The following is a 17,590-nucleotide window of genomic DNA, read 5'->3' as shown; positions in this document are numbered from 1 at the left end:
ATATCTGATATAAAAATGATTTTATTCTACAAACATTTTTCATGACTAGCCTGTTTAAAAAACGTTTGACCGTTACATTAAATCCACGTGTAGGGCATGCCTATAGCCTACGCAGTTTTAATAATAATAATAATAAAAATAGTAATAGTAATAAGGAGAAGAAGAAAAAGAAGAAGATTTTTACATTTTATAGCTATCAATGGATTCCCGTTGAAAAGTTGTAGGCCTAGTTCTGTATCCTAACGTTAGTTCTTCATAATCAATCCTTGCTGAAGGCATTGAGCTCGCAGCTGATTGATCCGTTTCTACGTGAGTCGGTCATTATATTAATGTTCAAGAATCAAGATGTCATTTCCACCAGAATGTGATTTGTGATGTAGTGGGCAGAGTTTCATAATTTATCTGTAATTCAGTATGTAGGCCTATCTACCGTTGGACACACTAAACAAATGAAAGGAAATAGCCTATTGTAAAGTCTGAAAAGTGTGTTTTATTGGAGTTTAATTTCAGAAAGTCCACATGGCTAGAGGAACAGCAGGTGTTTTCGTTGTCTATGGTGGTGTCGGGCGACATCTAGTGGTTATTTTTTTAAATGTAAGATATGTTGTAGCTGTTTCATAATACTTCAATGACATAAGGCTATTAGGCTAGCCTACTACATGTGGCTGAAACCATTCAAAATTATTTAGATCTCAGTCAAAGTGTTAAAAATTAATGATAGCATACTGTAGCTGTAGCCTACATGAAGAATAGCCTACTTGGCTCATCTGTTTTATATAACTGTGAATCTTCAAAATGTTGGTCTGCTATAGGCTAGCTCCTTTTTATTTGAGCCAAAGAATGTTAATTATACGTTGTCTCTGTAAGATGTTTTATGCTCTTAAGCACGATGATGGAGTAGGCTATGTTGTGCATTCTTTGCAAATAGCCTACTGTATTCACAAAACAATGTTTAGGCTACTTTATACAATGACTCTACTATTCCTCCTTAAAAATTATGGAAGTTGAATTTGCTTATTATAACACCACATAATGTCCAAAATTCACACCTGAAAACAGAAAACAGAAGCTATAGACAGAAGTGGCTCGTTAGTTTCGCAAGCAAGCACATTTTGATGTTACCGCCACGTGCGCTGATTGGCCGACAGCCTGAGCCTCTCTGTCGCTGATGCTGTGTCATGATGAGGTGTCAGTGATTTAACGAGTTTATTCTCAATAGACTGCTAACCGTTTGACTTGACAACCGGAGAATTTCGTCCAGACAGGTAAGAAATTAGAAAAATTGTAAAGTAGCCTACGCAAGGACGACACCAGATATAGCAACATTGGTAAAATAAAGGCGGTATCGTGTTTTCCTGCGTTACAAGCTACTGTCTATGGTTACAAGACATCTCCGCTCCGCTCATCGTGTTACTGTTTCAGTATTCCGCGAAAACAGTGACAGCTGGCAACGTGCGTTCCTTATAAAAAATTAATAACTTTATTGCTTGTGCTCAAGTAAAGTCTTTTGCGTAATCTAGTTACCATCACTACTTATCCCTATGATGTATCTTATATAAGTGGTAAATACTGTGCACTTCTGAAGTTCAAGTATCTTCCTCTCCCAGCTTTGAAGGTAAACAGCAGTGGAAGCTGATTGACCAGACGTGCTTAGCTGTATAAAGGTATCAGTAGTAGGCTACATTGGGGTTTGAAGTGCACCGGTTGGAAACGGAGAAACGGAAACACTAATGCAAGTTTTGTTACATTACTAATTAGTTGTTAATTCTTCAGCTGATAAACCAACAATGGAGAAACAGTGTGAAGAGATCACGGAGATGGTGTGCTTAGAGTCAGATCTGCTGGATGGACAGTAAGAAGCGATGTGTTTTATTTGTATTATTGTTATGTTCATTTTATACTTTAGTTGATGTTATTCTCTGATTAAACATAAAAAAAAAGAAAAAAAAAGAAGGGATGTGATCCAAACACGTCACAGCATATAATTTGTAGAAAATAAATAGACTAATGGAAGTGTTTTTAGGGGCCAAGCACTGAAGGTGCGGGCACCTATTGTATCTGTTCCCGTTCTTCTTCTTCTTCTTTTTCTTCCGACTGGGCGTCTATGGCAGCCCATAGAAGCGTATGCGGGAAAGTTGTTTTGGTTTGACATTCTGATAGAGGACAGTCCCAACATCAAATACACCAATTTTGGTGTTTCTAACTCATTCCCTCTAGCGCCACCACCTGTCCAAAGTTTCAGAAATTGTATGCTAATAACTTTTGAACCGTAAGGCCTATCAACAAAATTATTTTTTCCTCTGATTCCTGAGCTCATGGCGATTCGATTGCACCCTATGACGTCATTTTCCGTCATAATAGTTTTCCCGCCATTTTGAATTTTCCGAAAAACCTACTTTTTCGAACTCCTCCTAGGCCGTTGCTCCGAATTTCACGAAAATTGAACCAGATCATCTCCAGACCATGACGACAAAAAGTTATGGAATTCAAGTTGATTTGTCAAACCGTTCACGAATACCACGCAATTTAATTTTACGTTGCGCTTGCGAAAACAGACGTAAGGCTGTATCTCCACAACGTTTTATCGGATTCAGACCAAATTTGGTACATGTCATCACAAGCATGACCTGAGGCTACATGCTGCGTTTCGGCGCAGCGCCACCTACTGGTCCGGAGATATGAATAATTTATTTTTTTGCTTATAACTTCTGAACGGTTTGTCCAAAAATCACAAAAGTGGTCTCGTTAGATTCAGGGCGTCATACTGAGTTGACTGATATCCAATTTTCCCATATCGGCCATTTTGGCTGTCGGCCATTTTGAATTATGTGCTAAAATGCTGTATTTTATGAACGCATGAACGTATCGTTACGAAACTCAGTATGGGTCATCAGTACAACGCCCTAAAGGTACTCAAAAATTTATGAGACAGCGCCACCTTTTGGTCAAAAGTTATAATGAAATTTCCAAAAATGCTAATAACTTTTGAATAAATTTGCCTATAGTAATGACACTGATCTCAATAGATTCCTTGGGTTATGCTGAAAACATAGATACCAATTTTGCCATAGTCAGCCAAACTTCCTGTCCGCCATCTTTATTTTCTTTTAAAACCTACTTTTTCGAACTCCTCCTAGACCGAATGTCCGATTTTCACCAAAATCGGATCGTGTCATCTCCAGACCGTGCCGAGTAAAAGTTATGGATTTCGTGTCGATAGACGAAACCGTTTTTGTATACCGTAGTGGCAAAGTTGAGGCATGATGCCAAAATGACTATTCAGGCTTTATATCTGCAATGCCTTGACATATTGACACCAAACTTTGTAAGTGTCATTGTCACTTCACTCTGACCACATCACATCAGTTTCGTAACTGCGCCACCTATTGGTCGAAAGTGATAATCATATTTTTAGTTATTGTATGTTATTTTTCAACCATTTTGCCAAAATTCATCTTTAAATGTCTTCAATTGCTCCTTGCTGCAGTTGGTCTCTCACTTCCAGCCACTTTGGCATGTCTTGTTATTAGGGGCCAAGCACTGAAGGTGCGGGCACCTATTGTATCTGTTCCCGTACCAAAAATAATTCTTCTTCTTCTTCCGCTCTGGGAGTCTATGGCAGCCCATAGAACCGATCGCGGGAAAGTTGTAATGGTTTGACATTCGGATAGAGGACAGTCCCAACATTAAATACACCAATTTTGGTGTGTCTAAGTCATTCCCTCTAGCGCCACCAACTGTCCAAAGTTTCACTCATGTTTATTCTAATAACTTTTGAACCACAAGGGCTAGAAACAAAATTCTTTTTTCCTCTGATTCCTGACCTCGTGACGATTCGATTGCACCCAATGACGTCATTTTGCGCCATGAAAAGTTTTCCGCCATTTTGAATTTTCCGAAAAAGCTACTTTTTCGAACTCCTCCTAGGCCGTTGCTCCAATTTCCATGAAAATTGAATCAGATCATCTACAGACCATGCCGACAAAAAGTTATGGAATTCAAGTTGATTCGCTTAGCAATTTTCGAAAAAACCCACAAACAAATTTTACGTAGCGCTTGCGAAAACAGACGTAAGGCTGTATCTCCGCAACGCTTTGTTGGATTCAGACCAAATTTGCCACATGTCATCACAAGCATGACTTGAGGCTACATGCTGCGTTTCGGCGCAGCGCCACCTACTGGTCCGGAGATATGAAAAATGGCTATTTTTGCTTATAACTTCTGAACAGTTTGCCCAAAAATCATCAAATTGGTCTCGTTAGATTCAGGCCAACATGCTGAGTCGACTGATATCCAATTTTACCATGTCGGCCATTTTGGCTGTCGGCCATTTTGAATTTTGTGCTAAAATGCTGTATTTTAAGAACGCATGAATGGATTGTTACGAAACATGGTATGGGTCATCAGCACGATGCCCTGAAGGAGCGTGAGAAGTTTCGAAACAGCGCCACCTTGTGGTCAAAAGTTATAACAACATTTCCAAAAAGGCTAATAACCTTTGAATACATCTGCCTATTGAAATGCCACTGGTCTCAATAGATTCGCTGGGTCACGCTGAGAACATAGATACCAAGTTTGCCATATTTGGCCGAACTTCCTGTCCGCCATCTTGATTTTCAGTCAAAACCTACTTTGTCGAACTCCTCCTAGACCGTTTGTCCGATTTTCACCAAAATCGAATCGTATCATCTCCACACTGTACCGACAAAAAGTTATGGAATTCGTGTTGATTCGTCAAACCGTTCTCAAATACCGCGCAAACAAATTTTACGTTGTGCTACAGCTACAGATTTAGTGCAAAAGTACTACATCGCCCATAACTCCTAGAGTCCGTTTGTCCTAGACTCAAGTGTCTCACACCACTGTGATCCCTGGCTCAAGGCGGACAAAATGGCTATCTCCAATTTCGATTTAGGCCAGAAAAATTTTCTGCTATGTCGAATTTTGTCCGAAACCTACTTTTGCAAACTAGTCCTAGGTTTTTCACCAGATCGGAACCAAACCAGTCTAGGACATTTCTCTGGACTCTCTAGATCAATAAATATCGAAAAAAAAGTTGAACTTTTGCATTTGGGTGGCTGTAACAGGGTCATTTAGAAAAGGGGCGTGGCAAAATACACTAAAAAGCCTATAAATCCCATATGAAAATTCAGAACTTCACCAAAATTGATGAGCATATGTGTCAGAACATGGTGAGGAAGCATGCAGAGTTTCATGGAGATCGGACCATAGGTGGCGCTGTAACTGGCAAAAAGCCTTCAATCTTATTAGGGGTTCAAGCATGAAATGCTGAAACCCTATTGTAATTAAGGATTCGTAAAACGCATCGTGCAGGCCAAACCGTAAGGCCTAGAGACGTGAAACCTGGCCAGATGGTAGGCCTCAATTTGGGGACAACCTATCAGAGTATGACCCCGAATGGCCCATAGGTGGCGCTACAGCAACCAAAAGTTCAAAATTGATCATAGCTCTTAGACCGTTTGTCCCAGGATCAAGTGCCCCAAATCGTTGGAATCCTTGGCTCAAGGCGGACAAAATGGCCATCTCCGATTTCGATTTAGGCCAGAAAAAATTTCTGCTATGTCGAATTTTGTCCAAAACCTACTTTTGCGAACTAGTCCCTGGTTTTTCGCCCGACCGGAGCCAAACCAGTCTAGGACATTTCTCTGGACTCTCTCGATCAATAGTTTTTGAAAAAAAGTAGAATTTTTGCATTTGGTTGGCTATAACAGGGTCATTTGGAAAATGGGCGGGGCAAAATACAGTCAAAAGCCTATAAATCCTAAACAAAAACTCAGAACATCACGAAAATCGCTGAGCATATGTGTCATGACATGGTGAACAAGCGTGCCGAGTTTCATGCAGATCGGACCATAGGTGGCACTATAAATGGCAAAAAGGTTCCCTTATTATTAGGGGCCAAGCACTGAAGGTGCGGGCACCTATTGTATCTGTTCCCGTACCAAAAATAATTCTTCTTCTTCTTCCGCTCTGGGAGTCTATGGCAGCCCATAGAACCGATCGCGGGAAAGTTGTAATGGTTTGACATTCGGATAGAGGACAGTCCCAACATTAAATACACCAATTTTGGTGTGTCTAAGTCATTCCCTCTAGCGCCACCAACTGTCCAAAGTTTCACTCATGTTTATTCTAATAACTTTTGAACCACAAGGGCTAGAAACAAAATTCTTTTTTCCTCTGATTTCTGACCTCGTGACGATTCGATTGCACCCAATGACGTCATTTTGTGCCATGAAAAGTTTTCCGCCATTTTGAATTTTCCGAAAAAGCTACTTTTTCGAACTCCTCCTAGGCCGTTGCTCCAATTTCCATGAAAATTGAATCAGATCATCTACAGACCATGCCGACAAAAAGTTATGGAATTCAAGTTGATTCGAATTACCGTTCTCGAATACCGCGCAAATAAATTTTACGTAGCGCTTGCAAAAACAGACGTAAGGCCGTATCTCCACAACGCTTTATCGGATTCAGACCAAATTTGGTACATGTCATCACAAGCATGACCTGAGGCTACATGCTGCGTTTCGGCGCAGCGCCACCTACTGGTCCGGAGATATGAAGAATTTATATTTTTGCTTATAACTTCTGAACGGTTTGTCCAAAAATCACAAAAGTGGTCTCGTTAGATTCAGGGCATCGTGCTGAGTCGACTGATATCCAATTTTCCCATATCGGCCATTTTGGCTGTCGGCCATTTTGAATTATGTGCTAAAATGCTGTATTTTATGAACGCATGAACGTATCGTTACGAAACTCAGTATGGGTCATCAGTACAACGCCCTAAAAGTACTCAAAAATTTATGAGACAGCGCCACCTTTTGGTCAAAAGTTATAATGAAATTTCCAAAAATGCTAATAACTTTTGAATAAATTTGCCTATAGTAATGACACTGATCTCAATATATTCCTTGGGTTATGCTGAAAACATAGATACCAATTTTGCCATAGTCAGCCAAACTTCCTGTCCGCCATCTTTATTTTCTTTTAAAACCTACTTTTTCAAAGTGATAATCATATTTTTAGTTATTGTATGTGATTTTTCAACCATTTTGCCAAAATTCATCTTCAAATGTCTTTAATTGCTCCTAGCTGCAGTTGGTCTCACACTCCCAGCCACTTTGGCATGTCTTGTCGTCTTGCTTGCGCTTGGCCCCGGTGATTGCTGCTTGCAGCTATATTTCTTCTTTTTAGGGGCCAAGCACTGAAGGTGCGGGCACCTATTGTATCTGTTCCCGTTCTTATTCTTCTTTTTTTTCTTCCGACTGGGCGTCTATGGCAGCCCATAGAAGCGTATGCGGGAAAGTTGTTTTGGTTATGACATTCTGATAGAGGACATTCCCAACATCAAATACACCAATTTTGGTGTTTCTAACTCATTCCCTCTAGCGCCACCACCTGTCCAAAGTTTCAGAAATTGTATGCTAATAACTTTTGAACCGTAAGGCCTATCAACAAAATTCTTTTTTCCTCTGATTCCTGAGCTCATGCCGATTCGATTGCACTCTATGACGTCATTTTCCGTCATAATAGTTTTCCCGCCATTTTGAATTTTCCAAAAAACCTACTTTTTCGAACTCCTCCTAGGCCGTTGCTCCGAATTTCACGAAAATTGAACCAGATCAACTCCAGACCATGACGACAAAAAGTTATGGAATTCAAGTTGATTCGAATTACCGTTCTCGAATACCGCGCAAATAAGTTTTACGTAGCGCTTGCAAAAACAGACGTAAGGCCGTATCTCCACAACGCTTTATCGGATTCAGACCAAATTTGGTACATGTCATCACAAGCATGACCTGAGGCTACATGCTGCGTTTCGGCGCAGCGCCACCTACTGGTCCGGAGATATGAAGAATTTATATTTTTGCTTATAACTTCTGAACGGTTTGTCCAAAAATCACAAAAGTGGTCTCGTTAGATTCAGGGCATCGTGCTGAGTCGACTGATATCCAATTTTCCCATATCGGCCATTTTGGCTGTCGGCCATTTTGAATTATGTGCTAAAATGCTGTATTTTATGAACGCATGAACGTATCGTTACGAAACTCAGTATGGGTCATCAGTACAACGCCCTAAAAGTACTCAAAAATTTATGAGACAGCGCCACCTTTTGGTCAAAAGTTATAATGAAATTTCCAAAAATGCTAATAACTTTTGAATAAATTTGCCTATAGTAATGACACTGATCTCAATAGATTCCTTGGGTTATGCTGAAAACATAGATACCAATTTTGCCATAGTCAATCAAAGTTCCTGTCCGCCATCTTTATTTTCTTTTAAAACCTACTTTTTCGAACTCCTCCTAGACCGAACGTCCGATTTTCACCAAAATCGGATCGTGTCATCTCCAGACTGTGCCGAGTAAAAGTTATGGATTTCGTGTCGATAGACAAAACCGTTTTCGTATACCGCAGTGGCAAAGTTGAGGCATGATGCCAAAATGACTATTCAGGCTTTATATCTGCAATGCCTTGACATATTGACACCAAACTTTGTATGTGTCATTGTCACTTCACTCTGACCACATCACATCAGTTTCGTAACTGCGCCACCTATTGGTCGAAAGTGATAATCATATTTTTAGTTATTGTATGTGATTTTTCAACCATTTTGCCAAAATTCATCTTCAAATGTCTTTAATTGCTCCTTGCTGCAGTGGGTCTCACACTCCCAGCCACTTTGGCATGTCTTGTCGTCTTGCTTGCGCTTGGCCCCGGTGATTGCTGCTTGCAGCTATATTTCTTCTTTTTCTTCTTTTTCTTCCGACTGGGCGTCTATGGCAGCCTATAGAACCGTTTGCGGGAAACTTATACAAATTGGCACAGTGATAGAAGACAGCCTGAACTATCACCATAGCAAATTTGGAGTCTCCAACTCATTCCCTCTAGCGCCACCAGCTGTCCAAAGTTTCACTCATGTTTATGCTAATAACTTTTGAACCACAAGGGCTAGAAACAAAATTCTTTTTTCCTCTGATTCCTGAGCTCACGACGATTCGACTGCACCCTATGACGTCATTTTCCGTCATAATAGTTTTCCCGCCATTTTGAATTTTCCGAAAAAACTACTTTTTCGAACTCCTCCTAGGCCGTTGCTCCGAATTTCACGAAAAATGAACCAGATCATCTCAAGACCTTGACGACCAAAAGTTATGGAATTCAAGTTGATTCGAATAACCGTTCTCGAATACCGTGCAAATAAATTTTACGTAGCGCTTGCAAAAACAGACGTAAGGCTGTATCTCCACAACGCTTTATCGGATTCAGACCAAATTTGGTACATGTCATCACAAGCATGACCTGAGGCTACATGCAGCGTTTCGGCGCAGCGCCACCTACTGGTCCAGAGATATGAAGAATTTATGTTTTTGCTTATAACTTCTGAACGGTTTTTCCAAAAATCACAAAAGTGGTCTCGTTAGATTCAGGGCGTCGTGCTGAGTTGACTGATATCCAATTTTCCCATATCGGCCATTTTGGCTGTCGGCCATTTTGAATTATGTGCTAAAATGCTGTATTTTATGAACGCATGAACGTATCGTTACGAAACTCAGTATGAGTCATCAGTACAACTCCCTAAAGGTACTCAAAAATGTATGAGACAGCGCCACCTTTTGGTCAAAAGTTATAATGAAATTTCCAAAAATGCTAATAACTTTTGAATAAATTTGCCTATAGTAATGACACTGGTCTCAATAGATTCCTTGGGTTATGCTGAAAACATAGATACCAATTTTGCCATAGTCAGCCAAACTTCCTGTCCGCCATCTTTATTTTCTTTTAAAACATACTTTTTCAAACTCCTCCTAGACTGAACGTCCGATTTTCACCAAAATCGAATCGTGTCATCTCCAGACCGTGCCGAGTAAAAGTTATGGATTTCGTGTCGATAGACAAAACCGTTTTCGTATACCGCAGTGGCAAAGTTGAGGCACAATGCCAAAATGACTATTCAGGCTTTATATCTGCAATGCCTTGACAGATTGACACCAAACTTTGTATGTGTCATTGTCACTTCACTCTGACCACATCACATCAGTTTCGTAACTGCGCCACCTACTGGTCAAAAGTGATAATCATATTTTTAGTTATTGTATGTGATTTTTCAACCATTTTGCCAAAATTCCTCTTCAAATGTCTTTAATTGCTCCTTGCTGCAGTTTGTCTCACACTTTCAGCCATGTAGGCATATCTCGTCGTCTGCTTTTGCGCTTGGCCCCGTAATGGCTGCTTGCAGCTATATTTAGGGGCCAAGCACTGAAGGTGCGGGCACCTATTGTATCTGTTCCCGTTCTTATTCTTCTTCTTTTTTTTCTTTTTTTTCTTCCGACTGGGCGTCTATGGCAGCCTATAGAACCGTTTGCGGGAAACTTATACAAATTGGCACAGTGATAGAGGACAGCCTGAACTATCACCATAGCAAATTTGGAGTCTCCAACTCATTCCCTCTAGCGCCACCAGCTGTCCAAAGTTTCACTCATGTTTATGCTAATAACTTTTGAACCACAAGGGCTAGAAACAAAATTCTTTTTTCCTCTGATTCCTGAGCTCACGACGATTCGACTGCATCCTATGACGTCATTTTCCGTAATACTAGTTTTCCCGCCATTTTGAATTTTCCGAAAAACCTACTTTTTCGAACTCGTCCTAGACGGTTTGTCCGATTCTCACCAAAATTGCACCAGATCATCTTCAGGCAGTGCCGACAAAAAGTTATGGAATTCAAGTTGATTCGCTTAACCGTTTTTGATAAACGTACAAACAAATTTTACATAGCACTTGCGAAAACAGACGTAAGGCTGTATCTCCGCAACGCTTTATTGTATTCAGACCAAACTTGGTACATGTCATCATAAGCATGACCTGAGGCTACATGCAGCGTTTCGGCGCAGCGCCACCTACTGGTCCGGAGATATGAAGAATTTATATTTTTGCTTATAACTTCTGAACGGTTTGTCCAAAAATCACAAAAGTGGTCTCGTTAGATTCAGGACGTCATATTGAGTTGACTGATATCCAATTTTCCCATATCGGCCATTTTGGCTGTCGGCCATTTTGAATTATGTGCTAAAATGCTGTATTTTATGAACGCATGAACGTATCGTTACGAAACTCAGTATGGGTCATCAGTACAAGGCCTTGAAGGTACTCAAAAGATTATGAGACAGCACCACCTTTTGGTCAAAAGTTATAATGACATTTCCAAAAATGCTAATAACTTTTGAATAAATTTGCCTATAGTAATGACACTGATCTCAATAGATTCCTTGGGTTATGCTGAAAACATAGATACCAATTTTGCCATAGTCAGTCAAACTTCCTGTCCGCCATCTTTATTTTCTTTTATAACCTACTTTTTCGAACTCCTCCTAGACCGAACGTCCGATTTTCACCAAAATTGGATCGTGTCATCTCCAGACCGTGCCGAGTAATAGTTATGGATTTCGTGTCGATAAACAAAACCGTTTTCGTATACCGCAGTGGCAAAGTTGAGGCATGATGCCAAAATGACTATTCAGGCTTTATATCTGCAATGCCTTGACATATTGACACCAAACTTTGTATGTGTCATTGTCACTTCACTCTGACCACATCACATCAGTTTCGTAACTGCGCCACCTATTGGTCGAAAGTGATAATCATATTTTTAGTTAATGTATCAACCATTGTGCCAAAATTCATCTTTAAATGTCTTCAATTGCTCCTTGCTGCAGTGGGTCTCACACTCCCAGCCACTTTGGCATGTCTTGTCGTCTTGCTTGCGCTTGGCCCCGGTGATTGCTGCTTGCAGCTATATTTAATTTAGTTATTACTTACTTTATAATGTAGGCTACTATAGGCTAATAATTATTATAAATACTCTGGCGGTCATAAGTTTGGAATAATTAAGATCTTTTTTGAAAGAAGTCTTTTATGCTCACCAAGGGTGCATTTATTTGATGAAAAATACAGTCAATCAGTAATATTGTGAAATATTATTACAATTTAAAATTGCTCTTTTCTATTTTCAATATGCTGATTTGCTGCTCAAGAAAAATTTCTTATCATTATCAATATTGAAAGCAGTTGTAATTCTTCATATTTTTGTGGAAACCGTGATGCACTACCATTACCATTTAAAAATTTGGGGTTAAATAGAAATTAATACTTTTATTTAACACGCATTACATTGATGGTAAAGGCATTTATAATGTTACAAAATATTTATGTTTTAAATAATGCTATTGTTTTAAACGTTCTATTAATCTAAGAGTCCTGAATTTTTTTTATTACAGTTTCCCCAAAAATATTAAGCAGCAAAACGTTTTTCAACATTAATGATAACCTTTAATCATAATAATAATATATTTATAAAAATTCAGCACTATATCAGCTAATTACATGAAGATACTGAAGACTGGAGTAGGCTAATGGCTGCTGAAAAATCAGCAAAATGAAATTGTATTTAATTTTTGCAATCTGGCACCGTGTTAACCCTGTTCATCCTACAGAATGAAGGAGGTTGAGGTGGACCAGCAGAAAATCCTGTTGGTACGCAATAAAGGACAATTTGCTGCTGTGGGTGGTCTGTGCACTCATTATGGCGCTCCACTTATCAAAGGTAGGATATGGTTTCTGATAATCACACAGGCTGACACAAACTGAGCAATAAATAACCCTGTCCTGTTTACTTAGAACTGTAAGTAGAATGAAAACAGGTTTTTTTTCTTTTTTCATTCATCATACCGTGCCCTTTACCTTTGTCATTCTTAATTCTGAGCTGTATCCAGTTACGTTGCCTTTATTTTTTCAAGTCTACCGTGACATTGTGTTTCCAACTGTCATTAAAGCGTTTTTATGCTTGTAGGTGCATTGCTTGGAGATCGAGTTCGGTGCCCATTTCATGGGGCATGTTTCAATACTAAAACTGGAGATATTGAAGAATTTCCTGGACTGGACTCTCTGCCTACATACAAAGTATGAATATACAGGATCGCACTTAAGGAATCAAGCATTTTTTGTTGTGTCATGTGCCCGTTACAAATTCATATTTAATGTCACATGCAATTTACCATACAGTTTTATGAATGAATCCATTACCTATTTTTTTTTTACTTCTCCTGTCCTGTTAAGGTCAAGGTAGAGAGTGGTAAAGTTTATGTGACTGCTGATAAAAAGGTTAGTCATCGTACCGCTGCGATTTTAGGTCCAGCACAAGATTAGTTGCTTTTGAGGAGCATTTCATGAAATGTTCTGTATTTTGTCACTCTTAGACACTGAAGAAGCGAGTTAAGAAAATGTGCGGTAGAGTGCCTGGAGCCAGCCACACGGTTGTCCTGATTGGAGGAGGTGAGTAATACTGGAGGATATGGGTTTTGCCTCATGCTGCAGGGGGTCAGCCAAATAATGAAAATATGTTTAAACATTTTTAAGTTAACTTAAACAAAGCTAAAATTGAGCAGTTGAAGTTCAACTAAATGTTTCCGTGTCCCTCTAACAAATAAATATACTTGTAAAATGTAAATTAAAAGTCAATCCACCATGGCCTGAAAAAGTTTGTATGGCTCTTCTTTAGTCTGACTGTCATATTGGGAAATGCAACATTTCTATGTGTTTGTGTTTCCACAGGCCCAGCTTCATTGCAATGTGCGGAAACCCTCCGTCAGAATGATTATGAAGGGAGAATTATAATGGTTACTAAAGATGAGCAGCTGCCTCTGGATAAGACCAAGCTTAGCAAGGTTGGAATCATGGATCATAGATTAAACCAGATTATATGATTTCATTGGCTCCCCATTACTTTATTGAATTATTAAACCTGTGCAGTTTATTTTTTTATAAAGATGTTGTGTGTTCATGCCATGGACTCTTGTAGGCAATGAATATAGAAATTGAAAAGTTGTTGCTGCGACAGAGTGATTTCCTTCAACATTATGGAATTGAAGTGTGGACTAAAAAAGAGGTGTGTTTCTTTTCTTTTCATCTTCCATTTATTTTCCTGGGATCACATGCATTGTATTTATTTGTGGATATTAACATTAATTGTCCCTCAAAGGTAAAGTCTGTTGACACAGAGGCTAAAACATTGACGTTCAAGGATGGCACTGTCCAACACTATGACCAGCTCTTGATTTCTACTGGGGGCAGGTTAGCTCATAACTTCTTTTTAAAAGTGCTTAAGATTAGATAAATGTCATTTGGACCTTTTATATGAATGCAATGTCTGATGGTGAATTATGTACTTTTGTTTTTAGAGCCAGACCTCTGCAGTGTCCTGGTGCTGAACTAAAAAACGTGAAATTGCTCCAGAGCTATAAGGATGCCACAGAAATCCATCAGATGAGTGCAGGCAATAAGGCTGTCATCGTTGGAACTTCATTCATAGGTATACAGAAATCATTTGGAAAGTAGCATTCTTTCACAAACACTAAAGCTGTGTCCAAAAGCTTAGACATTTGATTTGTAGCCTCTTTGTAGACTTTGCAGGCAGCGTTTGTGGACGAAGGTACCTTGCAAAACTGATTTTGGACAAAACAGTTGAATGATTACAACAAAATAGAGAGAGCTTTGGTAAGAACAAACCAGATATTTAATTACCACAATACTAATTTCCCACTAGAAATGATATCAAAAGTGGAAAAAGTTGGTAAAAAATGTACATTTACAAACTGACCATTTTTATATTTTGGCTCAGCTGTCACAAAATGGAACACATATGATGGTGGGATATCAAAGTCGGTAAAGGATACATATATCCTGCCTTCAAAATTGGTCATAGGAAGGTATCTTATTCTTACTAGACAGGATGTGACACATTCTTTGGATTCAACGTGTCTTGTTGCTATCCTACGTCCACATACTGCCTGCGGAGGCAGCATTTTTCAGCTTTCGGACTAAGCGAAAGCTGTCTTTTTAGACTATTTTCTAAGTTAATGGCAATATTGCAAACTTTGACTTTCAATTGTCAAACAGGAATGGAGGTAGCAGCTTATCTGTCTGACAAGGCAGCCAGCGTCACTGTTATTGGCAGCAGTGAGTTTCCTTTCCAGTCATCACTGGGTCCTGATATCGGAAAAATGACAATGCAGGTCAGTGAACATTGTGGTAATTTCTTTTATTTTTGGTTTACTGCTATACGCCATCTATAGCAAGTAATACATACTCTTTTAAAGATGCTGGAGGAGAAAAACGTGAAGTTCTGCACAAGTAATGGTGTGGCTGAAATTCGGGGTGAAAATGGAAAGGTACTGTAAGAGTGAGCGCATTACTAAACAATCATAGAACTGATGTCAGTGCATAGTAAAAAAAAAAAAAAAAAACTAACTTAATTGTTTAGGTCAAGGAAGTTGTTCTGAAAAATGGTGAAGTCCTTCCAGCGGATATTGTAATTGTGGGCATTGGTATGTACCAAAACAAATTTGTCATAGCAGTTGTTGTTGTCACTGAAAAGCTCTTTATCTCTAACAGTTACATCTATATCCTTTCAAAGGTGTCATTCCCAACTCTGATTTCCTAAAGAGAACATCAGTGGAAATTGATTCACGCAATGCTGTTGTTGTTGACAAGGTAACCGCCTTCATATCACATAGAACAAACACTTTATTTAACAAATAGAGAAGTTTTTATGACATCTGTGTTTTTCAGTTCATGAAAACCAACATTCCTGATGTCTTTGCTGCTGGAGATGTGGTGTCTTTTCCACTTCCTTTGGTCGGACATAAGAGAGTCAATATTGGACATTGGCAATTGGCGCAAGCTCACGGTACCACCTGATATAATAATAAGAGTTTGAATATTTAAAAAAAAAAACACTACCATTCAAAAGTCTGGTGTCAGTAAGATTTTTTTTTTAAGAAATAATAAGGCAAGGACACATTTCTCTCAGCAAGGCACATTAAAAAAAACATGGTTACCAAACATTTCTATTTCAAATAAATGCTGTTCTTTTTAACTTTCTATTCATCAAAGAATACTGAAACGGTTATCATGGTTTCAACAAAAATATTAAGCAGTACAACTGTTTACAACATCAATAATAAGAAGACACGTTTCTTGAGCAGCAAATCAGCATATTAGAATGATTTCTGAAGGATCATGTGACACTGAAGACTTTTAAAGAATTCAGCTTTACTTTCACAGGAATAAATTACATGTTACAATATGTTAAAATAGAAAAAAAGCTATTTTAAATCATAATAATATTACACAATATTACTATTTTTACTGTATTTTTGATCAACTTATGCAACTTTGGCGAGAGACTTCGTAAGGGTAGTGATTGTGGTAATGTGTAAAATATGTGGTCGTGGTCTTCCACAGGAAGAGTTGCTGGCTTAAGCATGCTGAATCAACAGGTTGCGATTAATACTGTGCCATATTTCTGGACCATGATGTTGGGCAAAAGCATCCGATATACAGGTGACAATTCCAAGATAAATCTCCCTTCTCTGAGGAAATATGATATTTCAACACATGAATAAAGTAATTTTAACTTAATCTATTTTAATTCCACCAGGCTATGGAGAAGGATACACTGACATTGTTTTTAAAGGAAGTACTAAGGAAAGAAAATTCTTGGCATTTTATATCAAGTAAGCTGATAGCTAATGAAGAAGCCTTAAAAGTCCTTCAAATCTTTATGTCTTGAAATTAGGATTTCTCTTCGTTCATAACTGTTTATTTCATAATCCAGAGATGAAGAAGTTGTTGCAGCTGCCAGTTTGAACTTTGACCCTGCGGTCGCGAGGTTGGCGGAAATGTTATTGATGGGGAAGAGGATCACTAAGACTCAGGCACAGTGAGTATCATAAGCCAGAAACCCTTAACTCATTGCATCCATGTGCCAGAGCTATGAATTGAAAAGCAGTTATTGAATGTTTTTGCATGCATACAAGTGAAACCTGTTTAGGGGATATAATACATGATTTTCACTGCTTTCACAGATCTGATGACCTCAGCTGGTTGCAGCTCCCATGAAAGTGCTTTGGCAACACTTTCCTACATGACCATATTAATTACAGTTTGTCCATCTATCATTTTATTTGACTGTCTTACCTGTAGCTAATCTTCAGTAACAAACACTGTACTTTGTTTTGTCTTCTATATTATTTCCCCCCCCCCACATAAATGTTGTTGTCTTTTCCCCCTGGAAGAAATAAAACATTTCTGGTACAGTTATTCTTAGAAACAGCTGAAGACCAGCTGCAGCATTTGTATTATGTACTAAATAATGTGTGACAAGCATTTGTGTCAGTAGGAAATTTTATGATACAATAAAATATATGACTTTTTCTTTACTTAAATATTTCATACCAAAGTAAAGTTGTATATATATATATATAATTATTGTTTACATTGTGGGGAATTTTGCTTCCCCTGAGGAAAACATACTTCATTCTAAATCATGTTTTGTTTTTGTTAAGGGATTGGGTCAATGTTTTGGGATAGAATATACAGTTTGCACATTATTAAAAATCGTTATGTTTGTGGAAAGTCCCATTAAAACGTGAAAATTTGAAACCAGTGTGTGTTTGTGTGTAATGCACATTAAGCAAATTTTCAAAGCAGATAATTTGTTCTTCAGTTTCAAA

General features: G+C 38.6%; 1 protein-coding gene across 3 annotated transcripts; it reads left to right on the top strand.

The window, feature by feature from the left end:
- The first annotated feature begins 1,045 nt into the window (after window positions 1-1,045).
- Window positions 1,046-17,517, top strand: aifm4 (apoptosis inducing factor mitochondria associated 4). Of its 3 annotated transcripts, XM_079610463.1 has the most exons (20): window positions 1,046-1,265; window positions 1,608-1,664; window positions 1,774-1,852; window positions 12,512-12,621; window positions 12,868-12,977; window positions 13,134-13,178; window positions 13,274-13,349; window positions 13,629-13,741; window positions 13,876-13,962; window positions 14,056-14,147; window positions 14,255-14,385; window positions 14,973-15,088; window positions 15,173-15,244; window positions 15,337-15,400; window positions 15,490-15,566; window positions 15,645-15,762; window positions 16,320-16,418; window positions 16,516-16,591; window positions 16,693-16,797; window positions 16,943-17,517. In XM_079610463.1, exons 3-20 carry the CDS (start codon window positions 1,788-1,790, stop codon window positions 16,974-16,976), a joined length of 1,590 nt encoding a protein of 529 aa, XP_079466589.1. In that variant the 5' UTR covers window positions 1,046-1,265; window positions 1,608-1,664; window positions 1,774-1,787; the 3' UTR covers window positions 16,977-17,517. The 3 variants fall into 3 exon arrangements, with proteins under 3 accessions (XP_079466589.1, XP_079466590.1, XP_079466591.1); XM_079610464.1 differs by lacking the exon at window positions 1,608-1,664 and having other exon boundaries at window positions 1,165-1,265; XM_079610465.1 differs by lacking the exons at window positions 1,046-1,265; window positions 1,608-1,664; window positions 1,774-1,852 and adding an exon at window positions 1,698-1,732.
- Window positions 17,518-17,590: the final 73 nt, after the last annotated feature.

The sequence above is a fragment of the Phoxinus phoxinus genome, assembly GCF_949152265.1.
Source record: "Phoxinus phoxinus genome assembly, chromosome: 4".
In the NCBI taxonomy this organism is placed as follows: domain Eukaryota; kingdom Metazoa; phylum Chordata; class Actinopteri; order Cypriniformes; family Leuciscidae; genus Phoxinus; species Phoxinus phoxinus.
The sequence above is the reverse complement of the archived record's forward strand: the minus strand, read 5'-3'. Positions and strand labels throughout refer to the sequence as shown.